The sequence below is a fragment of the Magallana gigas genome, chromosome 7 (genome assembly GCF_963853765.1).
Source record: "Magallana gigas chromosome 7, xbMagGiga1.1, whole genome shotgun sequence".
Lineage (NCBI taxonomy): Eukaryota > Metazoa > Mollusca > Bivalvia > Ostreida > Ostreidae > Magallana > Magallana gigas.
The window spans coordinates 49946049-49974022 of NC_088859.1; the positions used below are offsets into that span (position 1 = coordinate 49946049).

The window sequence follows — 27974 nt, forward strand, 5'->3', positions numbered from 1 at the left end:
AAAATGAAAAATAGGTTTCAACAATTTCAAAGCCAATTATGCAATTTTTATATTAAAATAGGAAAGAATAAATTTAACATCTTACAATTCTGAATATCTTTTGTATCTGCTCAGCTACACAAGAATGTTACAGCCGTTATAAACTTAACGGATTTTGAGATTATCCCTTTACGTTATGGAACAGAGTAACCTCCCGTGAAAACTCTTCTGTATCAGCATGTGAAAAAAAATGGAAGAAGGTAAACACGAAGTAAAGGAGGAGGTGGATAAGGTAATGGATATTTATATTTATATGGGATTAATTGTTTAGTATGATTATTTCCGCGTGAATGTCTTTTACGTTGATAAAGATCAATTACTCCAATGTTCGATAAAGTCCAAATTTTTAATATATTCCCACGTGTTCCTCATCACCATACTAAACCATATTGACATATAGAGAGTGATGTAATCGGTATGAAATTCATAGTTTCTGTAAAAGAGGATTCACCCTCATTTTTTAAAATTATCGTTGTATTTTTTCTTACCAGACAAAAGAGTATGTACTTTATTCAATCACAGGCACTTGAATTTTTATCAATCAGTCGCTCAATAAGCCAAATATTAAAAAAAAATCTACCTCCTCTATATGTAAATACAATTTATCAGAGATTTAAATAACAGAGATTGGCAACTGATTGAAATCTCTCGAAATCTCGCGGTCCCTATTGTAAAGTGTTCCCAGTTTAAATCAGAATATCTTTCTAATAAACAATTATATCGAAATATAAGCAGCTGAAACCTATTACCTAAACATTCAAAATATTATATTTTCATGAGTTTATGTCATATAAACAATACATGTATTAAAAGAGGAGCTTTAGGAGGAAGTTGGCTCCCCGTCATCCGAGATTTGCTGATGTTTTATAGCTGGCCAATATATTTTCTATATATTAATCTTATTTTTCAAATTTTTGTTTCAAAAATGTCCAAAACCTATGCACACTTTTTATTAAAACTTTATTATATACTTTTTGTTTAATAAGATGATTATCTCAGTTTACTAAAATGTAGTTTTCAAAGTAAGGTTGGTCCCTACTGATATATTTTGATATTTTTGTGTATAGTGTCATTTGAATTATGTTTATAATGCCTAAGAAATCAATTTCCTTCTTCGGGTAATTGCTAGAGAATAGAGATTATATCCACAGGACTCTGAATTTCAATGAATAAGCGGTAAAATGTATGGGGAGAGAAAGATCTATCCTTTTTCTACATGTTCTATATTTATACAGTGAATACATGATCAGAAAAACTGAAAAGGTATATATCTCTCTTTTCCCATAAATTTAACGGCTTATTGATAGAAATTCACAGGCCTGTGTTACATCTTGATAGGTATATTAATCAAAAAAAATATCAGTCTATAGTTATGTACTTATTTGAGGAAACGTCCCAGGAAAAAACCCCAATAATATGTGGTCAAAATTGTCAGGCTGAATATGGATGCACGCATGATCATTTAATTAAAAAAAAGAATAATTGACTTGTACTTCATCCCTGAAGTGAGATCGAAGTGCTTTCAATAAAAGTCAAACAGTTAAATAAGCAGTCGATGTGTTGAAAAATTCAATGGCTAAGTTACAATTCTGTGTTTGAGCTAGATCTCAGATGATTAAATTAGTTGGTTAAATCTTTCTCTATGCTATGAAGTCACATAGGGCAGGTGCTCATCTCCGGTTTTCGTGGTGCTAAGCAGATGAGAGTCATTGACTCCCCCTGGATGGGACACCAGTCTATCGCAGGTTAACCCCCAGCATAAGCCGGTACCTAATTTCAGCGTTATGTTAATGTTAGACAAGTAATGTGTGAAGCAGTTCCTGGCACTTTTATGGATTCTTTGAAAGTGCATAACTATTTTGTCTTTTTATGAACTGGTTATCTATGCATACATGTATACATGTATCTTGTCTCGTAGGCAAAGAAGCTTTCTGGATTTGAATTCTGGAGACGGACCCTGAACTCAGCCAAGTATGTGGTGGCCCCGATGGTGGATGCGAGTGAGTTGGCCTGGAGGATGCTGAGTCGCAAATATGGGGCCCAGCTGTGCTACACCCCCATGTTCCATTCCTCTGTGTTTGTCAGGGATCCTAATTACAGGAAAGAAGCCATGCAGACCTGTCCTGATGATAGACCGTTAATTGTACAGGTAGTACATTGTGATACTATCACTACAAGATGACATTTTTATTCTCAAAGTGTAATACATGTATTGGACAATGATTGTTTAGTTTTGTATTGCGTTGTTCCAGTTCTGTGCCAATGACCCTGATACCTTTCTGAAGGCTGCCCAGTATGTTGAAGATATTTGTGATGCAGTGGATCTTAACCTTGGCTGTCCTCAGACAATTGCTAAACGAGGTCACTATGGGGCGTTCTTGGAGGATGAATGGGACCTTCTTAAAAAAATGGGTAATTAATTTATGTTACCGGTAAATCAATTTATAATGCTTTTATAATTTACAATGAAAGTGCAACAAACACCTAACATACAAACCAAAATTTAGGAAGGGTCTGATTATTTTGAATTACATTCCATGTTTGCTACATTTTGTAGTTGCCTTGTGTCATCAAAAGCTGAAGGTACCCATCACCTGTAAAATCCGAGTGTTTGAGTCTAAAGAGAAGACAGTAATGTACGCTCAGATGTTGGAGCAGGCAGGCTGTCAGGTAAACATGAATCTGGACAAGCATTTCATTTTGCCATTCATACTATACTGAACTATGTTGAGGGAATGTTATAGGTTTGATCAATATTTCAAAAGATGTACGAGCTATGTGTGTTGTATTATGTGTGGGGCTTAGATTTTGATGATATGGTGAAGCTATACAATATTACATTGACATTGTAGTTGTTGACTGTTCATGGTCGGACCAAGGAACAGAAGGGGCGGTTCACCGGGCTGGCAGACTGGGACATCATTAAACTCGTCAGGTGAGAAATTACCTGGAGAATTGAGATTTTCATTTAAAAGTTATAAAACATATAAAAAAAAGCAGTGAAAGATGGCAAGGAATGCTTGATGTATTTTTAATCAAATTTTTCTGCAGAGAGAGTGTTTCAATCCCTGTGTTTGCTAATGGTAACATACAGTATTTACCTGATGTAGAGAGATGCATCGGTCAAACAGGTGTCCAAGGTGTAATGTCAGCAGGTAAATTATAGTACACAATAACATGCACTGAATCAAGAATATGTTTATGTATGTAAAAAATGTTATATGAATATACATACACAATACACACTACCGGTACCACATGTGGAATTAAAATTATACATTTTAGCATCTGTTTGCTTCCTTAATTTTAGGAGGGATAAAATGCATTGAAATGTTTATATCATATTCTTTAAGTTTTTTTTTAAAGAGATTATGTGACTCTTATGGTTGAATCCTGTAATTTTTAAAAAGATACTATACCAGAATCTTTTGGATGAAAGTCAAAACAAAACAGCCATTTTTAGCTTACTTAAAGCTTTGCCTATCTTGTAGAGGGTAACCTTCATAATCCTGCTTTGTTTACTGGGGAAAGTCCACCCATCTGGAAAATGGCTGAGGATTACCTGGAACTGGCAGAGAAGTACCCCTGTCCTTTGTCCTACGCCAGGGGTCACATGTTCAAAATGCTTCACCACAGGTACTAGATCAGTCTTCATTTGTTGATCATTTTATCATGGTCAAGATTTTCTGGATTTTTTTTTTCAATACATGTATATAGTCATAGTTGAAATAATGTACAGTTTTTGCTCGACTGTGTTCTGTTGTAGCCTGAACGTGCACCCTGATGTTCGGGATATAATTGCTGTGGGGAAAACGCTGGAATGTTTCAGACTGGCTACTCTAAAACTCAAAGAAAGATGTCTGGTATTAAAGACTTTTTTTTTAATAAAAGCTGTATTGATTAGTCAATCTATAAAGCAATTTACTGAACAGCTGTACATCATCATTTTGCTGCTAAACAAATGTTCATTTGTAACAAATAGTTACAAGGCAATAAATATCAAGTTTTATTAGCATTAATTTAGCTCATTGTTTTTTTTTAAGGCAGATGCAGAGAAGTATAAAGAGAATCCAGACCTGTTCCCATCAGAGTTACCTTTTCCTTACTGGATTTGTCAACCGTATGTCCGACCTAAGTAGGTGTTGTGTTTAGAATTTTGTATAGAGATTGTAGTGTTGTTGCATTCAGTAAAGAGATTAATAAAATACTGTAGGAATGAAGAGTTGATTTATTGGCCTTAAATAAAAACTGGTAGTCCACCATGAACTCTTATTTGAAATAAATGGGTTTTATTTTATGCTCTAGTCCGTACATCGAAGATAAAGAAAAGAAGACGGTAAAGCGCCCCCTGGAGGAGAAACTACAGTCTCCGGAGTTTGCTGGCCTGTCCAAAAACAAGGTCAAAAAACTGTTAAGGAATCCTATGAAGAAGCTGGGAAGAAACTCGGAGGAAAATTACGAGAAGTGTGTGAACTGCCCTAACATCAGAGTATGTGTCAGAGAGTAAGAATGAAATTGGATATCATGATGACTAGTTTGAAAAATTAGTTTCATTGTTAATTCTAGTTTATTACTTTATATTTTCATATAAATGCCTTTTCAAAAATACTAAATGATAATAATAATTAGAATTGACATTAAATTTTGCTGAAATATTTTTTATGCCTATGCAGGGAAGAAAATGCTCTTACATGATGTGCAAGAATTGCTGTAAAGAAAAAACCTTCAGAGAAACTCTGGATTGCAAAGGTAAGGGTTTTTGTATTTTCATTGCTATAACTGATTTGCATTATATTAATTTATATGCCGGTAGTCATATTAACTTGGGCCTATTATTTCTTCTGCCAGATAACTATACATATAGATATCAAAATAACTATACATATAGATATCAAAATTACTACACAATCATATAGATATCAAAATAACTATACATATAGATATCAAAATAACTATACATATAGATATCAAAATAACTATACATACAGATATCAAAATAACTATACACATCAAAATGGAATGTTTGGATTGACTGTACACATGGTGAATCTGATGGAATTTTTGTATTGCATTGTACATGTACATATAAATACTATTTAATTGTTCTTATTTAATTGTGCTTCACCCATTGTCAATTTAACTGTAGGTCATAGAATTGTACTTCACACAAAGAACTCCAGCAAAGCTGCATTTGATCAGAAGAAAAGGGAAATGGAGGAAAAGAAAGCTGAAAATGGGCCAAACAAAATGACTACATGTACTGGTAACATGTGCCAACATAAAGAAATGGACTGTACTCAGAGACTGTGCAGTGACTCAGAGGACAAACTCGGGGCAGTGAACTCTGAGAACAGACTCGGAGCGATGAACTCGGAGGACACAATGAAGACAGTGGACTCCAGTGATAGGAATTGTGGTTCAGGGGACATCACTCTTACGTGTGGCGACATTACAGAAACAGATGACACAAGTTTTAAAGAAGGAATGAGCTGATATTTTATATATGCCTGGCTGTATTTTTGTAGCATTGTACTGTAAATCTTGTTATTATTAAAAAATTTTAATGCAATCATGTATCTTTATTATGAACTGCATTTTTTAACCAAATTGAATCAGGTTTTATTATAGCATTGAATCATGATTTTTTGAAGTATACACTCTCATAACTGCAGCGGTGTGTGCATACAAATTTTCATAACGCGCGTTAGTATTTGTATGCACACACCGCTGCAGTTATGAGAGTGTATACTTCAAAAAATCATGATTTCATGCTTATATTTACATTTTTTAACTTCTTGCCTTGTCTGCAAATGTGATTCATACCTTAAAATTCCTATCTTATCCTAAGGGTAAGTTAATATTAATGGCAGAGCCACAGTAACAGCCACAAGCGTCAACTTTGATTTTCGCTTGTGACGTTGCAGTTTACAGTGTCAACGTTAACGACGTCATAATAAAACTCGTCATTTTAACCTTTGACTACTTGTTGCATTTAGAGGCATTTGAAGATCACAGAATTTAATGGAAAAACACAGTAGAATGTAAATATATAGATTTCTGCTTCAAATGAAGAATCAAAAGTTTGAATTTGGGTCTTTATTCATTGAAATGTTCTTTTCCACTTGAAAAGGAATGCTTATAATGAATTAGAGATGATGCTGATAGTAAGACCCTCTTTAGCAGTTCTTGCCATTATGAGCAATATTTCCTTTCAAAATTAATGGGGACCAAATTAATACAGAATAAAAAATAGGCAATTAATTTCATATTTAGTTATTTTAAACTGCAGTGGCGTTGGAAGCAAATTGAAAGGGAGTGGGGGGCTAGACTTATCAAAAATCTTGACGAGCAAAAAAAAAAAAAAAAAAAAAAATATTAAGGTCTTCGATCGGTTATGGTTATGCACATATCACTTTGCCCTTGACTATGATGTAGTAAAACAATAAATACCCCATATGCTGGATCCATGCTTGTGTTCATACCATTTCAACACTTTTTTGAAAATGAAAACTCTGCAAATGCTCCAATTTAATTTTAAAACTCAATAAAAGGCAAAAATGATTGACAAATACATAAAATAAAAAAGTTACTACATGTATATAGGTCCAGGGACGTACATACTATATGTCTCTGAAAAGTCCCACTAATAAAACCATCCCCATTCTCACACCTGACGATGTAAGGCGAAGGGGTGGTTTTAATCAGACGAAAGAAATGTCTGAATTCACTTCGGGTTCGAACTTTAGTTTATTCCAAATTTGCTATGCTTCGATTTGTTAAGTCATGACTTCAGTCCGCTGACATCGTAATTATCTGATAGAGTTTGATCGGGGACACGTTTAAGATGTCAGAACCAGAGTCCTGGCCAGTGAAGGTCTATATCTACGACCTAAGTAAGGGGATGGCCCGGTCACTCTCCCAGGCTTTTCTAGGTAAGTCATCGTCATGGTCAACAATGTCGAAAAATCTTAACATGGTTCACCTTTATTCCGTTATTAATGAGAAATTTTTGTTTTTGTTCATTTATTCGAAGATATATATTTTTTTCTGTGAAATTGATACTTATGTAACCCATTTTATGCCATTGATCCACAGGAAAGCGCATAGAAGGGGTGTGGCACACGGGAATAGTTGTGTATGGGGAGGAGTTTTACTTTGGAGGGATGGGTGGCATAGAGGCCTGTTCTCCTGTAAGTCTCTGTCAGAATAGAAGTAAAAGCCAGCTCATAAAATGCAGCCATGAGTTTTTTTATCTTTTCATGTCAGAATCCCTTGATTGAGGAGTATACTTTCATTTATGCATAAACATCGATTTATTTCATTCTAAAAATGTTACATTTTATTCTTGTAATAACAATCATTTTAATTTTTTAAGGGAGGTACCTTTCTTGGTCAGCCGGACTCCATTGTTGATCTAGGACACACACAAATACCACATGATGTCTTTCTAGGGCATCTTTATGATTTATCGCAATCTACTTTCAGGTTAGCACATCTTTTGTAAAACAAAGATAATTTAATTTTACCCTCGCTCCGAAGGATTTACCCTTATGTGTCTATCTGTCTGTATGTTTGCCCGTCCCTCGTCAAAGATTTCTCCGCAACTATTTACTGCATAGTCTTGAAATTTTAACACACTATTCAGGGTTGTCTCTAAAAATTGAAGTGGAAGGAAGAAATACAAAAGTAGAAGGGGGTCTGGGGGTCTTGCTTATAGCTACATTGGGGCGATTGTGTTTGAAATGCAATAATAGCCGGATATTTAAGGCATTATATGTGGGGAAATTCCCAGCCCCCTGGGTCTTAGAGACAACCCTGCACTATTTGTTTAGGCATGCCATATGGTGGGATAAATTTTGTACCAATCCGATACCAACTTCGTGGTAAATAAAAATTGAAGTAGAAGGAAGAAATAAAAAAGTAGAAGGGGGGTCTGGGGGTCTTGCTTATAGCTACATTGTGTTTGAAATGCAATAATAGCCAGGTAATGAAGGCATTATAAGTGGGGAATCACCCCCCCCCCCCCCTTGGGTCTTAGAGACAACCCTATAAATGTCGACTTTGCTTATTTTGCATATTCATATTGGAGCAGGGGTACCACAAGTGAGCATTGGCTCACAGATATCTGTTTCAACGCATATTATAATAAGGTATTATATCTTAACACTATCATTTCTTATTAGAATTAATTATGCCCCCCTTCGAAGAAGGGAGGGCATATTGCTTTGCTGCTGTCTGTCGGTCGGTCAGTCTGTCGGTCGGTCCACCAACAGTTTCCGTTCATTTTCTTCGCAGAGGATGAACATATTGAAATGAAATTTGGTATATAGGTTTATCATGATAATATCTAGGTCAAGTTCGATATTGGGTACAATCGAGCAATTTTCGACAGAGTTATAGCCCTTGAACGTAAAAAAAAATTCCAGTTATTTGCAGTTTCCGCTCATTTTCTTCGCAGAGGATTAACATATTGTAATGAAATTTGGTATACAGGTTTATCATGATAATATCTAGGTCAAGTTCGATATTGGGTACAATCGAGCAATTTTCGACAGAGTTATGGCCCTTGGATGTAGAAAAAATCTAGTTTTTTGCAGTTTCCGCTCATTTTCTTTGCAGAGGATGAACATATTGAAATGAAATTTGATCGATATACAGGTTTATCATGATAATATCTAGGTCAAGTTCAATATTGGATACAATCGAGCAATTTTCGACAGAGTAATGGCCCTTGGACTTAGAAAAATTCTAGTTTTTTGCAGTTTCCGCTCATTTTCTTCACAGAGAATGAACAACATAATGAAATGAAATTTGGTATACAGGTTTATCATGATAATATCTAGGTCAAGTTCAATATTGGGTACAATCGAGCAATTTTCGACAGAGTTATAGCCCTTGGACATAAAAAAATTCCAGTTATTTGCAGTTTCCGCTCATTTTCTTTGCAGAGAATAAACAAATTGAAATTAAATTTGGTATATAGGTTTATTTTGATAATATCTAGGTCAAGTTCGATATTGGGTACGATCAAGCAATTTTCGACAGAGTTATGTCTCTTGGACATAGAAAAATTCGAGTTATTTGCAGTTTCTGCTCATTTTCTTCGCAGAGGGTATGGATATGAAATTTGATATACAGATTTATCAAAATAATATCTAGGTTAAGTTTGATTTTGGGTATGATAGAGCAATTTTCAACAGAGTTATGGCCCTTGAACTTAGAAAAATTCCAGTTATTTGCATTTTACGTTCATTTTCTTTCTGGATGTTTCCAAGGGAAGGGGGCATAAATGTTTCACAAACATCTCGTTCTTTTTATTTTACCAATACAATGTTGGGGATCCTGTACCGACTTGTATCAGCTGGGGGCCATTGATGGGCATATAATCCTGTGACATAATACCTTTATGCTGGGAGGATAGTAAGATTACCCAATATACATGTAATTGATTTTACAGGCCAAGCTGTTATCATTTACTTGACAACAACTGTAACAACTTTAGTTCTGAGTTGGCCCAGTTCCTGACTGGTAATGATATCCCATCATACATCACCGGTCTCCCAGCTGAAGTCCTCAGCACGTAAGTTCCAAGATTTTAATGGATTTCCACAATTATTTACAATCCTTTAAACTTATTATTACAGTAACTGTTGGAATGATACACATCTTAGTTGTACAATTGTATGATTAAAATGTTGATACTTTGATTTGTACATTTGGTTGTTTACCTTGTCTAGCCCACTTGGTCAGATGATGAAGCCTTGGATAGATGCAATGTCTGTGAACCCCAGTGGTGGCCATGCCCTCTTTCCCCAGGGGAATCCCCCAGTATCCCACAATATCCCACCAAGCAATACATTCCTTACAGAGGCATCAAGTAAACAGGCAACTAGTTCAGGATCTCAGACTGGCGGCAGCTCTGAACAGGAAGCAGTATCAAGGGGATCAGGATCCAGTTCAGAGGCACCAGGGGCAACCAGTCAAAGCCCCACAGGGTCAGGGGGTTCAGATTCTCCAGGGAATTTCAGTGTGGACAGCGAAAAGGAATCTCAAGAACTTGAACCTATTATATACAAAGAGGTATATGTTTGTATTTCTAAGAAATTTTAAGTGATAGACCTAAATATAGATTATATCAACGGCAGGATTTAATCCTTTTTGCACGTACAGAACAGTAAAAGGTACATGTATACCTGTTGACCCATCTTTCGTTGATTGACTTGTTCTGATATATTTGATATAAAGTACATCTTCATCTCACACAATAAGATTTAGAAAACGAAATACATATAACTTACAGGAAATACCTTCCAAAAAGCCATTTCTGGACGACTTAAGTGACAAACTCTCTGCAAAAGAAGTCAGTTTGGTGTCAGACATGTACGATTACCTCGGAACTCCATCACCCTCATGGTCACTGTGTAAAGAACATGTTCAAACCATTCACATGGTGATAGGGGACGGACGCATGGGGGATAAGCTGAGGGGGGAGTTATGTGTGCTTCTGCAGGATCTAGTGTTGGTGGAAGACTTCATAGAACTGTTACAAAATGAACCCACCAAATTAATAAACAGTGTGTTGTTACATTTCAAAGAACTAACAGACAATGTGCAGATGTCTCTTCTAAAAGTGGTAAGGTTATCATTAAAAAAAAAAGTTTCTTATACAATGTTTTAACCCAGTGTGGGTCAAACCTTACCATCATTATTGTCAGTTTGGTTAAAACCTTGAAGAGGTATTCTTTGTTGGCTAGTTAACAAACTGCTGCAGTCATGAGGTGGGACATGTCTTCCTGACCGACTCTGAGGGGGGAGAACAGTGTAACCTGAAGCTACTGTGTCCCGATGTGTGTGTAGGGGCCTTACTTCATGAAAACCAAGACATGTACAGCAAAGCTTCCTCCTTGGTCTACAACCTCTGTAGATATCAGGTATTGTTTGTAGCCCCTGGCTACCAGGTATTGTTTACAGCCCCTGGCTTTATCAGGTATTGTTTACAGCCTCTTCATATATCATAATGGCTTTTAGCCTCTAGAGTGATCAGGTTATCAGGGGGTTATTGTTCTTTTGCCTATGTACTATTGCCTTTTGTACTATTGCCTTTCAAGACATAAGGTATTGCTTGTAGCCATTTGTAGATATCAAGTATTATTTTAAATTCTTACGATATCAGTTATTGTCTACAACACAGATACTCTGTAGATATCAGATACTGTGTTTGACCTCTGTGTTCTGGAAGTAATCTAAAGTCAATGGATGTACATGTATTTTAGTTTTGTTATAGTTAAATTACCAGATTGTTGTGTTTAGGGAGTAGGATTATGAGTCAAAGTTTTCTGCTATTTCTAGATACCAGAAGATACACAGGTTGAGGTAGGGAGTGCTATCCTAGAGTGTTTACAGAAGGATCTCCCAGAGACAACAGGTAACGTACTGTTGTACACTGGTACATGTGTTAATATGTACAGTGTACACAACAAGTAATGTACTGCTGTACACTAATCTTGTACATGTGTTTAGTCTATAGATTATTAAACAGTGCACACTTTAGTAGTGTATCACTGTACACTAGTATATGTGTATAGATGCACAGTGTTCACAACAAATATGTAATGCTTTATACTGTTCTAGTACACGTGTATACATAGATGTACAGTGTTCATACATACACAAGAAACTTTTTTTTTGCTAAATGCAGAATATAGACTCCATTTGTACATCTGGTATATACATGTACATACTGGTATATATATATATATACATCACAAATTGGGATGTGAGAAGTAGTTTCACAATTCTATACATATACTTTTCCTAAAGGTTTGTGCTTGTAATTTGAGAAAATATACAGCTGTTGACTTGTTACATTTATTTTGAATTGTTCGCTGGGTAATTATTAAGTGTTTAACTCAAAAGCTGTGTGCAGAGTTTGAAGTAAGTTTAACAGAAAAATGGTACATTTACATGTTATGTACAAGTAAATGTGACACAGAGTACTTCAAATAGCTTTGAGGTTTCTTGTCTTCTACTGTTTATACCTGGACATACATATATTGCTGTCAAAGATAAAGTTATTCACAAGTGTTTTCCCTATCAACTAGTACTTGTTTGTTTGCCCAGTAGCAAATGTTACATGTATATCTTAGTTATTGAAGTTGTTTTTCTCTTTTGCATTTTTCAGCTTACAACCTCATGACAGGTTTGTTACAACTGATGAAGAGTAATGAAGAAGTAAGTAAAATATGCATGTGCATGTATTTATTGACACCCATCATATGACATACATGTGCAAGTCATTTACACGGTGTTGTCAAAAGTTTCAGTTTATTTTGTAAGTTTTATAGCCACTGCGACCCCCCTCTCATTAGCCGTAAAATTAACTTCCAAGTTAACTATTCCCAAGCACTTGAGAATGAAAATTAGATACACATTTAATGTACATGTACTTATAGCATTGGGATCTATCAATATTTGAAGTCATCACTTTTAGTTAGTTACCTACATTAATATTTAAACAGTCTCACTTGTATATACATACAATACCTCTTTTTTTCTCCAGATGTGTGATCTTGCAGGAGTTGTAGGAATGAACTGCTCAGCCCACCAAAAACTGTCACCAAGGTTACGAAGTCTCTGTGACGAGGCCCAAACAATGACGGCTTTATGATATACATGTATAAGTACATACATGTAATTAATTGGCTTTATGATATACATGTATAAGTACATACATGTAATTAATTGGCTTTATGATATACATGTATAAGTACATACATGTAATTAATTGGCTTTATGATATACATGTATAAGTACATACATGTAATTAATCCCCTCACAAATCTACAGCCTGTGATTCTGATGATTTTGAATATATGTGACAGAAAGAGTATTTATTCATGTTGGCTTGACACATTCGTTTGTTTTTGTTGTTTAAGAGTGCTTCAGTTGTAGTGTTCAACACATTAATCAATTTAATTGTTTAATTCACATCATGAAGTCATTTTTTTACACTGAAATACTACAGAAGTTTCAGAAAGGTTGCAATTATTTGATTTCTGGAGATAAGCAGTATTACTAGTATTCAGTGAAATTGGTCATACCTCTGTCATCTTTTTCAAATGCTTGAACAAAAAACAAATTTAAAATATGTACCATATCATCAACTATTTCACACTTTAAACTTTGTCTTATGATTAGGATTTTATAACGATGCCTGATGTCAGAAAAAAAATGAACATTTCCTTAATTTTAGAATAAGATGGGCATCTGTTTATTTGTTATTGTATGGATGTACATGTATCTAATGAACAACCAACCAGGGTGAAAGGATTCAGTCATCTGTTAATGCTTGCTTTTAAAATAAATTTGTACCTATTAATTGTTTTGTCATTTTATTTTTATGATACCTCTCACCAAGCTGTGTGTTATATACAGTAAAACATGGTTATAGCAAACACGCTTATAATGAACTGACGTTTACAGCGAAGTGATTTTCATTCCCCGAGACTTTATTACATGTTATAAACTTGATGGATATAACAAATTAGGCTTATAACGAAGTAAAATTATCCATCCCTGGGACTTCGTTATAAGTGTGTTTTACTGTATACTGCATCAGTATTCTTCTTTCTCCTTATGCAGGAACATTTTCTGACTTGTTCTACCCTTTATTTAAAGAAAATTTATTGCTATCCCAACTTATAGTTCGGAAAATGAGTGCTGCAAAGTCGCTGCTGTTTTCTAAACATTGTTATGAATGTCACCGATCTAATTCTTGACCATTTGATAGAATTTGTAAAAAAAAAAACCACGATGTCACAGACTTTGTTCAGATACACTGAGCTACCTGCTGCAGTGTGTTGAAAAACATTCATAAACAATATTAGACCAAAAATAGGATTCGCCATACAGGGTGTCCCTGGACTAACAAAGTTACACACTGACTATATGCTGAACCATTCAGGTTACCGTGACTTAACTCTAAGTCTCTTGATAGAAAGCTAATCCTACATATCTACTTGCATGTGCATCCCCATTAAAGACCTAACATCTTGTACAGAGGAATAATCTATTTAGTATTCAATCTATTTGGTTTATTTTTCAGCCATAAAACTTGATCATGATACTAATAATCAGAATGATTCAACTGAGTTTTTCAAAGAATAAAAATTGGGTCATGCTTAAACAAAATATCAAATATATTCAGTTTCATCCCAAAAGAACAATGGGTACAACTTGGTTTCATGCAATACAATTTTTATGTTTTGTGATTTTGAAGTTTCACAAACACAACAAAAAGGAAGAAAACTGTTTAAAATTCATTTTATGTATTGTTTACATACAACAACTCAACAGTTCATTTCAAGCTTGATAGAAGGAAATACCGGTATACCGGTACACTTAGCAACCTCAATGTATTAAATTCCCATAATCAATTTCCTTCCGTTACATGAAGACAAAAATTGTTTATTATTCAACATAAATTCATGTGCATGTACATGTATATCATACACACTGCAGGACATATAAAACTAATTGTTTAAAATTTCAAATCTTTTAAATATATTAAAAGGACCTTTGTGTTTAACATTGATAGAGGTGTTCTCAAATAAAAACCACTGATGATACGAGTTATCTCCCTTTCTGTTTCTTTAACATTGACCTAGTTAGGGGTTGCTTTAACCTTTTTGCACTGTTTGTTTCAGCCTCTGTCTGGCTGGATCTCAGTCCTCTTGCACGTTTCTCGCCAGTCTCCAGCTCCTCAGGATCAGATTCTGTCTGTGCCCTTTTTCTGCTTTTTACCTCTGTTGTCTGTTTATTAATTGGGGTATTCTGTACATTACTATTTTGTTGAGATTTTTTCTTACTGGACATCACTTTCTCACTGCCCTTTAAATTTTCCAAACTCTGGAAAAAACATGAATGAATTACTGTAATTATAAAAACGATGCAAAGTCTGTTTTTCTCAAATATCAAGCAATCACGAACATTGAATCTCTGCCAATGACGTCACATACAGTACGCAAATATTCTCTCATATGGATCGAACCTACTAAAGAGCAACATTTTTGTGCAAACTTTTTCAAAGGTAAGTAATGTATGTAATGTATGTTTTTATTGCCTAACAATGATAGGAATGATACATTTTATAACTGTATATGTGTATAAACAGGTGTATAAACAGGTTTATATGAACCATATTTCGTAAATATGTGCTTAAGAAATGAAAATGTTAAAAAGTTCACTGTAATATAAACTAGGCTAGTGCTTGATCAAATGGTCAGGCTACACAGGCTTTGATCATTTAAGCAATTAAGTTCATATCCCACCAAACATTTCAACATTGCTGTTTATCTCCTCAATTACATTAAAATCTAAATAATTAAGGACAGCACACATTGTACGAGGAGACATTATCTATTCACCTACATAACATGTCTGTATTGTTCAGTAACTATAATCTGGCTTTATAGTACTTCCAGTATACTATGTCCAAACATTTATTCAGAATACAGGATGATAGTAAGTTAGTAAATTACCTTTGTGTTTTGACTGGAGAAAACCAGAGGCTCTCCCTCACTGGACTCGGAGTCAGAACCCTCGTCCTGTGATGAACGGGTGCTGCCCCGATGAGAACCAGTCAACCGCTCCCCTCCTGACAGGGCAGCAGGTTTAATATTCTCAATGTCCGACTCTGCTTGCTCTCCATCACTAGCAGAGCTTTCAGTGGATTTAGACCCATCGTCTGACTCACTCCCATGAACACTATCATTGTCTTCATTAGCACTTTCTTCTGTTTCACGGTCTTTTTCATCATTGTCTTCTGTATCCATGGAATCGTCACTGTCTGATTCACCTCCAGAAGAATGATTTCTGATCTTCATATCCGATTCATTTTCTGGTAATCCCTCCACTGATCTGAATCCTTGCTTATTCTCAACTGACCTTCAAATAAAAATCAGCATAGAGTATTGTTCCATGTGTACATGAAGCAAGAAAACATTAACAAGCTTATTTTCAGTCCATGTCATTAACTTAATTATAATCAGACCACTGGTTCATCCTTGAGATGTTTTATTGGCCAAGCTTTGTTAACATACTGTGTATTATCTGTGACCCTTCTCATACAACTCCAAGTGAACTCCAAAAACATGGCTTGTTGTAACAGGCGATTCATCCTCTGGAAATGCCGCTCTAAGAGACCAAAAAATCAGTCAGAACTCTGTAGCATTTTTAAAATTCTTTGCTTATAAAATCATGCATGGAAGTTTACAAGAAGAGATGGTACCTGTGTACGGAATAAATGCCTCCATGGTGGACTTGATGTTGGGGAATTTGAGGATCTCCTCTGGAGGGTATGTCTTGAAAACCGTGTTGAGGACAAACTGAGCCTCATGACAATGTCTGCTGTTGGTATTCCATTCTCCAGCAAAACGCAGCACTGAATCTAGAAACAAAAATTCATAAAAACAATGAGGAATTTTACTGAATCTAGAAACAACAAGCCATAAAAATAGAGAGAGATATGCACCTACTGCAACTCTAACTTGAGCCTTTACTTCTGCTCTGGTTTTTTTTTATACAAATCATAATGCAAAGATATCGCTTTAAATACCGTAACCTTGCACCCATTACTGTAGAATAGAATAGAGATGCTACTTTTGTGAATGATCAACAGTTTTACCTATCTGATCAACTCTGAGCTTTTGAAGAGTTTTCTCCAGTTCTGTTTTCCCATCAGGATTGTACAGGATTTCTACAACAATTAAACCCAAGATTATTTCCAAAATTCTCTCAAAAAGTACTGTATTGTTCGGTCATGGGTTATCATTCTGCCTAGTTATTCCTACCTTTGATGATGCTCAACACTCTGAATGGCTGCTCCAGTGTAATGGCCAGACCAATGGCTCTCAGATATTTCTTCTTGTGAAGTAAATTACTCAGCTGTTGTTCTCTATGAAAAATGGGTTAAATCCTGTTATTTCAGTGTGTTAAACATTTCAAGACATGTCATTTTAAGGAAGGAAGAGAACAGGTCTACACTAACAAACAAATAGCATAATGTCATTGAATTTTATCTTGCTGTTCCAAACTAGTAGTAACAGAATTTATGGATCACCCTGTATTATACCCAACTCCCACTTTCAATCAAATTTTGGCAGGTATAAGTGTGCACTATACATGAGCCTTTACATCAAACCCATACAGATCTGTAGTGCACTTACTTAAGAATGAAATCCTCTCTCTCAGTTTGCTTCTTCTGTACCTCCTCTCCTGTTACATCCTGTCAATTTATGAGTAATGTAATATTATTATTAAGTATCACAATTCTAATAAATAGACAAAATGTTCAGATAAAAACATGCAAGAAAAATTAACTATCAATTATCTCCATATGTAGGTTGATCACATGACTGTTACATGACCCTACCTTCCACAGAATGATACTGGAGTCCGCTCCTCCAGTCACAATGTGATCCTCCTCCTTATTGACCGTGACCGACCAAACCTTGTCCTCGTGTTCATCCATTGTAGATACACAAGTGTTGGATTTTATCACCCAAAGCTTCATCAGGCCATCTGAGCCACTGAGCGGTAACAAAAATATATATATATATGTCAGAGACCGTTTATCAAATGGGAAATTAAAAAAAAGGTGATTTGAAAAGAGGCATCTTACCAGGATAGGAGTTGCATGCCCCTGTTGATAAAAGTTACTCTCAGTACAGCACTGTCATGTCCCTCAAAAGTCTGAAACACGGATCATACGCATCACACATCACTGTGATACAGCTAATCTAAGCAATATAACTGGTAAATGAAATGTCTAAAACACGGATCATACACATCACTGTGATACAGCTATTAATCTAAACAATATAACTGGTAAATGAATGTAAGATGTTCAAAAACTCTGCTGATTTAGAACAAAAATAATGGCAATCTCACAAATGCCTTCTACTAAAAATTGGCATCAACAATGACTGTTATAAAACGCTTCTAGTTTATCACAGGACATGCACTATTAACTCAGTACTAATAATATATCAAAATGAGGTCAAACCTTGACACATTCTAAGCCTTGTATTGACCAAATTTTGATTGTTCCGTCTCCTGATGAGGTTGCTATACACTAAAACAAAATAAAGGAAACAAATATAGATCCAATTAACCACATGCAATGTACTGTGGAATCATTAAAATTCGTGGGGGCCAATTTTCGTGGATTGCTTAAATTTTAAAAGTTCGTGGGGACGTAATTTCGTGTTTTCTTGTATACCTACAAAAGGAAATTTGACTATATTGCCTTAATTTATTCATTCGTGGAGGATGTTAATTTGCGGATAAGAGGTACCCACGAATTCCACGAAAATTGAGCCACCACGAAATCTAATGATTCCACAGTATTGTGTGGAAAATAATAATCAACAGTTAAGTAAGTAAAAAACTTAAGGAATCCTTACCTGGTCAACAGGTGAGAACTGAACACACCAGACTCCCCTCTTGTGGCCTCTCATCACTCCAACTAGAGCAAAAGTTTCAGCATTCCAAAGCTATCAACAGAAAGATAAAACATAAGTACAAGTTTTATTGTGTGTCATCAGCAATTGTAAATATGTACAGCAAATTACAATCAGAGTAAATGATGAACTCTTTTGAATACAATGAATTTCAGTTAACAATATTTTAAGGAGTTTGATAGGATGGACTGACCTTTGCGGTGCGATCATGTGACCCTGTTGCTATGAATTTGTCATTTGGAGACATAACAACACAGTTAATATCTTTCTCATGAACCCTCTCTGTGTGGATACACTTCAGGTCCTTACAGGATTCTTCCCCGGTTTTGGGGAGCTGCCACTTCTTCAGAGTGAAATCTTGGCCCCCACTAACCATCCAACTAGCTGTTACACTGTAAGAAGTAGGGAATTTTACTTAAAAACAAAGAAATAACAACTTCATGTAAATTTTAAATTTCTTAAAAGGAGACAAGGGAAAAACAGAATGATTTCATTTACGAGCACAGTAAATATAACCTTTATGAACAGTTTCTATGGTAACTGACCTGGAAATAGCCACAGTGCCTACTATGTGTGTGTGACCATGCCCAACTCCAACACAGCTGACCTTCCCAGAATCTGGGTCAAATTTCCATACTCTTACTGTATTGTCCTAAAAATCAGAATAGAATTTGGGCAGGGTCTCATTTAACAATTTTAATATTCACACCATAACTTTTATCATTTTACAGCAAACTTTAATTTAAAATTTGATACAATGTCAAAGTTTAATATCGTCAACTCTTTTAAATCTACCTTTGAACAAGTGGCCAGCAGATTTCTCTTCCTGTGAACCGTAACCCCAAGAATGATGTCCGTATGACCAGAGCACAGCTGACAGTTCCAGGTCGCGACCTCAAATACTTTGAGGTGCTCACTATTTGTGGCCACAGCCAAGTGAGAATCATTGGGTCCTAGAAACTGCACCTCCAACACCTGGTCTGTGTTGCCACAAAACTGAAAGGGTGATGGTACAAGTACATGTAAAACTCCTTTTATCATTTCTTTCAACTTATTAAAAACCTAAAATACATGTACATACAAGTTCTTTTTAAATACCAATCTGTACACAGTTGGAGAAAAAGGTTTTGAGGAGAATTAGCAATGTGAGCAGAATGTTAAGTGATACGTACTACATGTACTATGGAATACAATGGTTTTACTGTCACCTAGTATCAAACAAACACAGGTGATTCTTACAAGTTTAACCCACCTGTTTACTGACAGACAGATCCTGTAATTTACACATGGTGATGTTGTTATCAAAGGTAACCACAGCCAGACTCTGCAGGGCCTCACTGTGTAGTGCCTGGGTGATGTTTTGATTCTCTTCCTCATTGTCACTGGCTCGACCAATCAGCTCTTTCCTTACATACACGCACTTTGCTTTTTCAATATTCCACACACGTAAAGTTCCTACATACATAAAATATATTATACAGGCTACTCTGAATGTCATAACCAAATGGAGATTGGAAAATAAATGTAACGAAAAATTGACAATAGCTAGAGAATAGATGTGTTACAGACAACTCAGATAACATTATTTTAGCCTGTCTAGCTTTGGCTCAGAGGAGTGTAAAATTCTTATTGTATCAACTATACATGTGAAGGCAATCTTTCAGGGAGTCTGCATTCAAAAACAAATCCAACAGATAGCCTTTGCTAGAAGTATATCCAATTACTGTGGAATCATTCATATTCATGGTGGTGAAGTTTTGCAGGTTGTGAATTTTTCATGGTGGTGTTACATGTATGTCATGAGTTCACTTAATGTATGAATAAAATAATTAATGTGTTTCACTGTAAAGGGGTACATATACGTTCCATGAAAGTTGATACACCTTGCATTATAATTATTTCACAGTATGTTGAACACAATGAAATATTGAACTCTGACCTTTACTGCCAGCTGTGATGATGTGTGGGCCTTCCTGCTCAGTGATCCCAAGGTCGGGAAACTCCTGATTTTGAGGCAACAAGATCACTGCTTCCACACTCTGTAAAACAAGACTCGGGTTAGCTTTTATGTTTTTAATACTATTTTGGTCTTTTTTTAACCAGTAAATAAGAATTTTTTTATTTCTTTGATAGGCTTCCTCATGAGAGAAATAAGATTATGGAACGAGTTGCATGAAAAATCCACACAGATTATGTGAGGATATTTTATCTCCCAGTTGAGTGAATAATAAACAAAGTCTGTAAGAATATATTTTTGATAAGTACTGACCTCAAACACTGGGATGGCCTTGGTGACCTTCAGCTCCCCTACATCCCACACAGACACTATTCGATCTCGCCCCCCACTGCAAAAACAACGACACACATTACATCAGTGACAAGTTGTCTGTTCCTGGCAGTGACAGACTAGACAATGTTGGTATGATTCCTTACCTGTACATTGTTGCAATGATTCCTTACCTATACTTTGTTGCAATGATTCCTTACCTGTACATTGTTGTATTGTCAGGTGAGAAGACCATGCTGGTGACCACGCTGTAGTGCGCCTCCACCGTCATCAGACATTTACTGGTCCTCAGGTCCCAGACCTTGACCTTGTAGTCATCCGCAGCAGAAAAAAGCTGTAACTTCTCATTGTCAGGGTGGAACTTTACTATGCTGAAACAAGAAAACTCAGCCATAACTACTTAGAATATTACATCTATGTGGTGTGGATTTCTAATTTCAATGATTTCTTATCAAATTCCAGAACTTTTGTCATTAATGTTTTTCCTCTACAAAGACTCTTATGGTATTTTAATCTTTGAGTATCAAATATGTCACATAACTGCAGAAAATGTATCACAAAGATGAGCATGTTGTGCTTCATTGAATCTCACCTTATAACCCCAGTATGACCTTTAAGATTGTGTGTACAATACTGTTTATCAATATCCCACAGTTTAATTGTTGTGTCAGAACTTCCTGATGCCAACAATGTAGAGGAAACATCAAAGTCCATAGTCAAAACAGGAGATATGTGAATAGCCTATATGTTGAAAAAGGGAATAATGTTAGAGGTGTTTATAAAGAGAATTAAAACAAAAAAAGTCAAACATGTCAAAATCATGAATAAAACATCAGTACGTGAGATTCAATAATGTATTCCATCTGAATACATGCAAGAATGATTTATTTGACCCTGACATAATGCACTGACCTTCCATGACCTAATTAGAACTTGATCTTTCCAGTTCCACTGCCTCAAAACTAAATGTTTGGTGGCAGCAACTAAGAACTGAAAAAAATTGCACATCTAGTTATTTCCACAAGTACATTAAATCAATGTTGAATATGAATGCAAACTTAAAATGTTTGATGACTTCATTGTCTTTGACCGGTGTATTTCACAGCTTGGTCTGGTTCTTTGTTTAGAGCATTAGCCCTTTGGGTAGTCATTCATTTCCAGGTCTTTTACATTAATGTTTGTAAAGTGTGGCCAGAAACATACATGTATTTCTAGCCCTGAGATGATTGTCTTGGATATTTTCCGAAAAGCCAAAATAGCAGAGCCAGTGATATATGCTGATTGTCCACAACATACGTCTTTGTTTTCAAATAATGTTATAATACAATACCCAATGAGGAGCAAAATCAACATTTACATACAAATCTGATTGAATTATGTACATAGTACATTAACATGGATAATAGGCATATGCTGCATGCAAAAACAAAAGAAAATGTAAGCTTCTATGTGCATGTATCCAATACAAATTAACTGTGTTCACTAAAGCATCTACCTCATTGTTTGGAGACAGACAGAAATGGGTTATTTCTTCATCTTCCTCCTGAAAGTATTAAATAATTAAATGTAAATAGTGGTGCCATAAAGTCTGATAGAGTAAAATATAATGAATCATAATGCAAAAAAACATATAAAAACTCTGATGTCTGAGAGAAAGATCTTGGACTGTTATAATAGAAAAATATAATTATGAAACAAGGCATTAACAAAGGATCCATTAGCATTGTTTGTGGTAAAATTGCTTAAACTTTCATATAAGTTTCAATTAATTTATATTTGCCTCAAACAAAATATATAAGTAAATGTATATACAGCATTTAATGTCATGTGAAAAATGGAATACAAACCTGGGATAAAGTGTATTTGGTTTGCCCTGAATTTACATCAATAATGTGGATTTTGTTTCCACATCCACAAAACATGCATGTCCCATCATTGGAAATCTATTAAAAAGATCAGAAATTATAGAAAGGGTCCAGGAGTACAGCATACATTTTTATAACACTGATGTAAAAGTAAAAATACTTACAAAGATTTTCCCTCCAGTGTAAAAAGGTTCATACTTTGTTTCCACAGCAAAACTATAGTAAACAAAGGGGGGAAAAAATTAGAAGAGTTAAAGATACACCTCTTATTTATTAGCCTATATCAGATGTATATTTCTAATGGGAACACACTGTGACAATGCAGTATTACGCTGCATTAGAAGTGATTTGCTATTCCCTGTGTGTCGTAACACATTAACTAGATTCCCATTTTAAACATAAACCATAAAAGGGTTACTAACTTCTCTTTAAGTTGTGTCATATTTTCTGTTTCATGGTCAACACGTGCACCGGAAGTTTCCAAATATTTTCCAAGAGGGATAACTCTGTAAGTGGAACTCTTCAGTATCTGCTGGAAAAGATGGAGGCAGAAAGTAAAGACTGCTGATCAAACAGTCAAAAAACCGTTATTCGGTTAAAACACTCGTTGGCGAAAGTGTAAATTTATAGGTATATATCCAATTGTTTATTTACAATGATAGGCTTTTTGTAAAACTCTCTCAAGGTTAGGTGGCACTTGGGACGTATATATACTACTGTACGAAATTACGTCGGGTAATAGGTCCCTGGGTAAAGTTTCATGTGTAGAAGTTATGCAAAATAGACAGACTAAGAGCAAATGAACATGGTATTTATTCATATTGATTGTTATTTATATCTCTTCTTTCATGTGTGTGAAAAGATTGAAGACAAAAAAAATCATAAGTTGATAGACAAGGTTCCAAAAAAATTGCTGGAAAATCTTTGAAAATATATGCCAGTCAACAGGAATGTCCAAATGACCAAAATCCGGGAAACCCAAATTCTTCCTCTGATTATCATTCAGACAGAGACATAAATAACAGAGATTGGCAACTCCGCCATTAGCGTGTTTTGTTGTTGAAAAATGGTATGAGACCAACCTTACTTTGAGAACTACATTTTAGTGAACTGAGATATATGATCTTAAACCAAAAGTTTATTCTTATAATGAAAAGTGTGCAAAGGTTTTAGACATTTTTGAAACAAAAAATTGAACATTAGAAAATATATTGGCCAGCTATAAAACATCTGCGAAATCTCGGATAACAGGTAGCTAACTGCCTCCTTAAACTCCTCTTAATAATGTTTATATGACATAAACTCATTAAAAATATAATATTTTGAATGTTTTGGTAATAGGTTTTAGTTGTTTATATTTTGATATAATTGTTTATTAGAAAGGTATACTGATTTAACCTAGGAAAACTTTACAATAGGGACCGCGGGATTTCACGAGATTTCGATCAGCTGTCTATCTCTGTTATTTATGTCTCTGATTCAGATATCTGATGCTAACTAAAAGCTCTTGCTCATAACTCAGTTTTACTGGTAACAAATAGCTGAATTAAATGTTGCTTTCGCAGTTAAACAGGTTAAAATTTGGGGCCCAAATGCAGTGGCGTCGGGAGCAAATTGAAAAGGGGCGAGACTTATCAGAAATCTTGACAAGAAAAAATAACGATAATGGTTACTGGTGTGCCGCAGTTCTCGCCGAGTACCTTTTCTCACCAGTGCATTGTTACGTCATTTTTTGTAATGATTTTATGTGTTGATTAAACGACGTAACAAGGTACTGGTGAAAAAAAGGTACTTGGCAAGAACTGGTCACTTGCCAGTATAGTTTTGTTTAAATTGCTAAAAAAAAGTGGGGAGGGGGGGGGGGGGGGGTTGAGGGATCAGAATTTACAAATTATGCTTACAAGTGCATTTGTTTAAAGTACTGACTATTGAATCTTTCAGACATGTCTAGGTTTGATGTTGAGAAGTTTGAGAGCCCACCTGACCCAGACTTGATTTGCTGTATCTGTCAGTGTGTGCTGGAGGGTCCAGTAGAGAGCCCATGTCGCCATGTATTTTGTAAAGTCTGCATAGAGACATGGCTGCACCGCAATAGAAACTGTCCAACCTGCCGCCATCGGCTGAAAAAGAGACATTTAAAGCCCATCCTTCCAATCGTGCAAAACATGTTAAACCGTTTGCTTATGTACTGTGATTTTAGAATTAATGGTTGTGATGAAAGACTGCCGTTAGAAGTGTATGATAAACATATCAAGGAATGTGACTTTAAGATGGTGGGATGTAGATATGAAAAATGTTTCGTCTCTGTTTTGCAAAAGTTTTTAAAGAAACATGAGGAAGAAGAGTGTGAACACAGAGAGAAGTTGTGTACCAAGGTTTGTGGCCTGATGATCCCTGTTCGCATCTATGATGGACATGACTGTGTGGAGGAACTGAGGAAGTACTCTCAAGGTAAATCACTTGGAGGAATACCATGTGTAGAGAATTTGTTTACCTTAATAATGGCAAAAGATGAGTCAATGAAACAATCATTTCTCTTAATGTACAGTAAAATATATCTGACAGACACTTGTAAAGGACATCATACTAAGTAATATAGATACGTATATGAGAAAGTGTTATATGATGTAATATTTCTTTAAAAAAAATTTGTTTATTTTATTTCAGAACAATATGCCCTGGTCGACACTTTCAAGAAAAAGGTTACAGAGCTCAATACACTGACAGAAAAATTGAACCAGCAGATTGAAACATTACGCCAAGAAATATATTCTAATCGAGAGAGAAGTCTATCATTTGACTTACTCATTTCCAGTGACTCTGATCTTTCGATTAATTCTCTGGATGACTACAGTGATTACAGGTCCTCGGATCAGGATGACCAACGACATGGAATGACGTTTGAAGAATTCGATCGTCAGGACAGAAATTTTTGGAGAAGCCTGCGAGACTCTAGGGACAGGAGAAGAAGGCGAACTAGATATCAAAGAGATTTCAGTTCTCATAGAGAGGGTAGAGATGAACATTCAGGGGAAATTGATGTTGTCAACACCCCGCCAAGATCTCCGTCCTCGTTTCATGACCGTGGTGAGACTGACGTGGAAGTTGATGTGGTCAACGAATCGGACGGGGACAGAAATGATCTAGAACACCGCTCTTTATTTCGGTCGCCAAGACGATCTCGATATGACAGACAGTGGGATGACAGCTCTTCTAACAGGTCATACATTTTTGGATCTTCTCGGGCAAGACACACTGCTTCGTATCGCATGTCCCCTAGATCTTCACCAGACAGAAGGAGGCATTCATCAGGAGGTTACAGCTCAGACAGAACACTCAGACGCCAAAGCTGGAGTCCTACTAATAGTGACAGATCGCAGAACAGAAGTTCATCCAGTCGATCCTTTCGATCATCCAGAAGTCACAGTTATTCTACTGTTGGATCGAGGACGCCTCACCGAAGGCGAAGATTCCTTTCATCCTCAAGATCCCGCTCGAGGTCTTCACATTCTAGATCACTGTCCTCAAGATATTTCCATTCTAGAAGCCGCAGTCACTCAGTAGATAGTAATAGAAGTGATTTCCTGTCTTACCACAGTTCTGCCAGAAGTAGGACCGACACAGACTCGGACGCAGATAGCCACGTCTCGGTTACAAGCTCGAGATACTCCCATCATCAAAACTACAGGAATGACGATGAAAGAAGAGACAGCAATCAAAGGCGTAGAGAAGCACATGACCTATCAGATAGAAGTGAAGAAAGATACAGTAGTGATGATGCTAGACACAATACAAGGGAATGGCTACCAGGCAGAAGAAATGCTAGGAGAAGGGAAGATCGTGGCACAACTCCCTCACCCAGAAGGCCCACTAGGGAACAGACAGATATCAGCCCAAGTCAATCTCCCAGAAGAACCACAAGGGAGCGTGCAGACAATGGCACAAGTCAGTCTCCTAGAAGGACACTATCAAGATCAACATCTGATAATAGGGAGACAGATTACTCTGATATCAGGCATACTGTTAGTAACTCTGGTGAATCTATCAGGGAAAACAGACAGGGTGAGGGGAGCTCAAGTAATACTGAAGTGGAAACCAAATCTCCCAATAAACGAAAGAGAAAAGATTCTGAAGGCGAGACATGTGAAACTAAAGACTCAAAACGAATAAAGAGAGATTCAACAAAATCTCATAGTTCTGCTTGCTCATCAACAGCTTCCTCCACACACCAAAATAAAGGGGGAGTTAACACTTTGGAGCAGCGTCCTAAAAGTCAAAGGATAAGGCGCAGCACAGTTACATCGCAGAGAGACTGTCCGTTGCAGGACAATAGAATTGAGAATTCAGCGTTGGACACAGAGGACTACAATTCTGACAGTGACAACACCTGGGAGCCAGGAACATCGCCGGAGGATAGCGACGTGACATCCTTGTCAGTGTATGACAGTGTAAGTGACATGACATCACCGTCAGTTTATGACAGTGGCAGTGACTACGAGGTCCTTATCCCTAAATCAGCAGGCCAGCTCTTGACAGAGTATGCCTCTGATGACTCGGATGACAGCTGGCATCCAGAACCATCATAACCATTTACTGTACTTCAGAACATGGCCCTTGTTTAATTTTACTGTTACTTATATCATGTTTTTATGCTCCAAAGTGCACTGTCATCTATCAGAAAAACCAAGTCTGTTTGCCACTGACTATATTTAAACTGCAACATGTTTAGATGAAGTGATTTTTTTGTTTGATTTCTTTTGTAATTTTTTTAGAGGATGTGTTTGATAGGATGTTAAGATTTATGTTTTCATGTAATATGTGAAATATTACGACCATGTTATTATGGATTAAGTGATCAGTGTTCTGGTGGTGTTATTTCTTACAATTTACATTGTAAGTCATTCTGATTGTCAAAACATTCAAAGATTTTGTGAGAAATGCACAAAACATTAATACAGTGTGTTTAAATGTTACTCAAAGCATTCCTGTTTAATTTGATGTGACAGCCGATTTAGTACTTATAAGGTAGTGTTTATATTAAACATTTTTTTCCATTTCAGCTATTTTTGTTTCGTTATAATTTAGCCGATTTAAGATTACTCAGGTGTTTAGAAGAGACATAGCAAATGTAGGAATTTTGCAAATTTGCCTGAAAACAAAATTATGTATAAGAAAGTGGTTGTTGCTATAAAAAATTCTTCTTTAAAGCCCCTTGGTAAAGATTTTTACTGGCCGTAAATGTAGGAATGTAGCTGCAGGTCT

At 35.9% G+C, this 27974-nt stretch overlaps 4 protein-coding genes across 4 annotated transcripts; 3 read left to right on the top strand and 1 right to left on the bottom strand.

Moving 5' to 3' along the window:
- The first annotated feature begins 113 nt into the window (after positions 1–113).
- LOC105323827 (tRNA-dihydrouridine(16/17) synthase [NAD(P)(+)]-like) lies at positions 114–5608 on the top strand. The gene is made up of 12 exons (XM_034455404.2): positions 114–271; positions 1958–2188; positions 2292–2451; positions 2597–2709; positions 2892–2974; positions 3091–3194; positions 3531–3675; positions 3806–3902; positions 4083–4174; positions 4345–4528; positions 4713–4788; positions 5186–5608. Exons 1-12 carry the CDS (start codon positions 230–232, stop codon positions 5530–5532), a joined length of 1674 nt encoding a protein of 557 aa, XP_034311295.2. The 5' UTR covers positions 114–229; the 3' UTR covers positions 5533–5608.
- A 1157-nt stretch (positions 5609–6765) lies between these two features.
- On the top strand, positions 6766–13417 carry LOC105323839 (uncharacterized). Its single transcript, XM_066067711.1, has 11 exons — positions 6766–6971; positions 7135–7229; positions 7415–7524; positions 9497–9619; positions 9777–10119; positions 10340–10672; positions 10794–10970; positions 11389–11464; positions 12221–12270; positions 12599–12696; positions 12826–13417. The coding sequence occupies exons 1-11, from the start codon at positions 6884–6886 to the stop codon at positions 12833–12835; spliced, it is 1503 nt and encodes a 500-aa protein (XP_065923783.1). The 5' UTR covers positions 6766–6883; the 3' UTR covers positions 12836–13417.
- Positions 13418–14346: 929 nt separating this feature from the next.
- On the bottom strand, positions 14347–23240 carry LOC105323847 (transducin beta-like protein 3). Its single transcript, XM_066067712.1, has 24 exons — positions 23135–23240; positions 22877–22928; positions 22695–22790; positions 22343–22390; positions 21760–21837; positions 21440–21588; positions 21048–21218; positions 20830–20905; positions 20500–20599; positions 19813–20015; positions 19356–19556; positions 19106–19212; positions 18754–18952; positions 18504–18593; positions 18104–18172; positions 17720–17790; positions 17471–17627; positions 17265–17323; positions 16890–16993; positions 16724–16795; positions 16328–16486; positions 16140–16233; positions 15579–15984; positions 14347–14946 (listed from the first exon to the last, which is right to left on the bottom strand). Exons 1-24 carry the CDS (start codon positions 23152–23154, stop codon positions 14671–14673), a joined length of 3057 nt encoding a protein of 1018 aa, XP_065923784.1. The 5' UTR covers positions 23155–23240; the 3' UTR covers positions 14347–14670.
- LOC105323860 (micronuclear linker histone polyprotein) lies at positions 23198–27771 on the top strand. The gene is made up of 3 exons (XM_011422944.4): positions 23198–23342; positions 24654–25163; positions 25380–27771. Exons 2-3 carry the CDS (start codon positions 24656–24658, stop codon positions 27296–27298), a joined length of 2427 nt encoding a protein of 808 aa, XP_011421246.3. The 5' UTR covers positions 23198–23342; positions 24654–24655; the 3' UTR covers positions 27299–27771.
- The last annotated feature ends 203 nt before the right edge of the window (positions 27772–27974 follow it).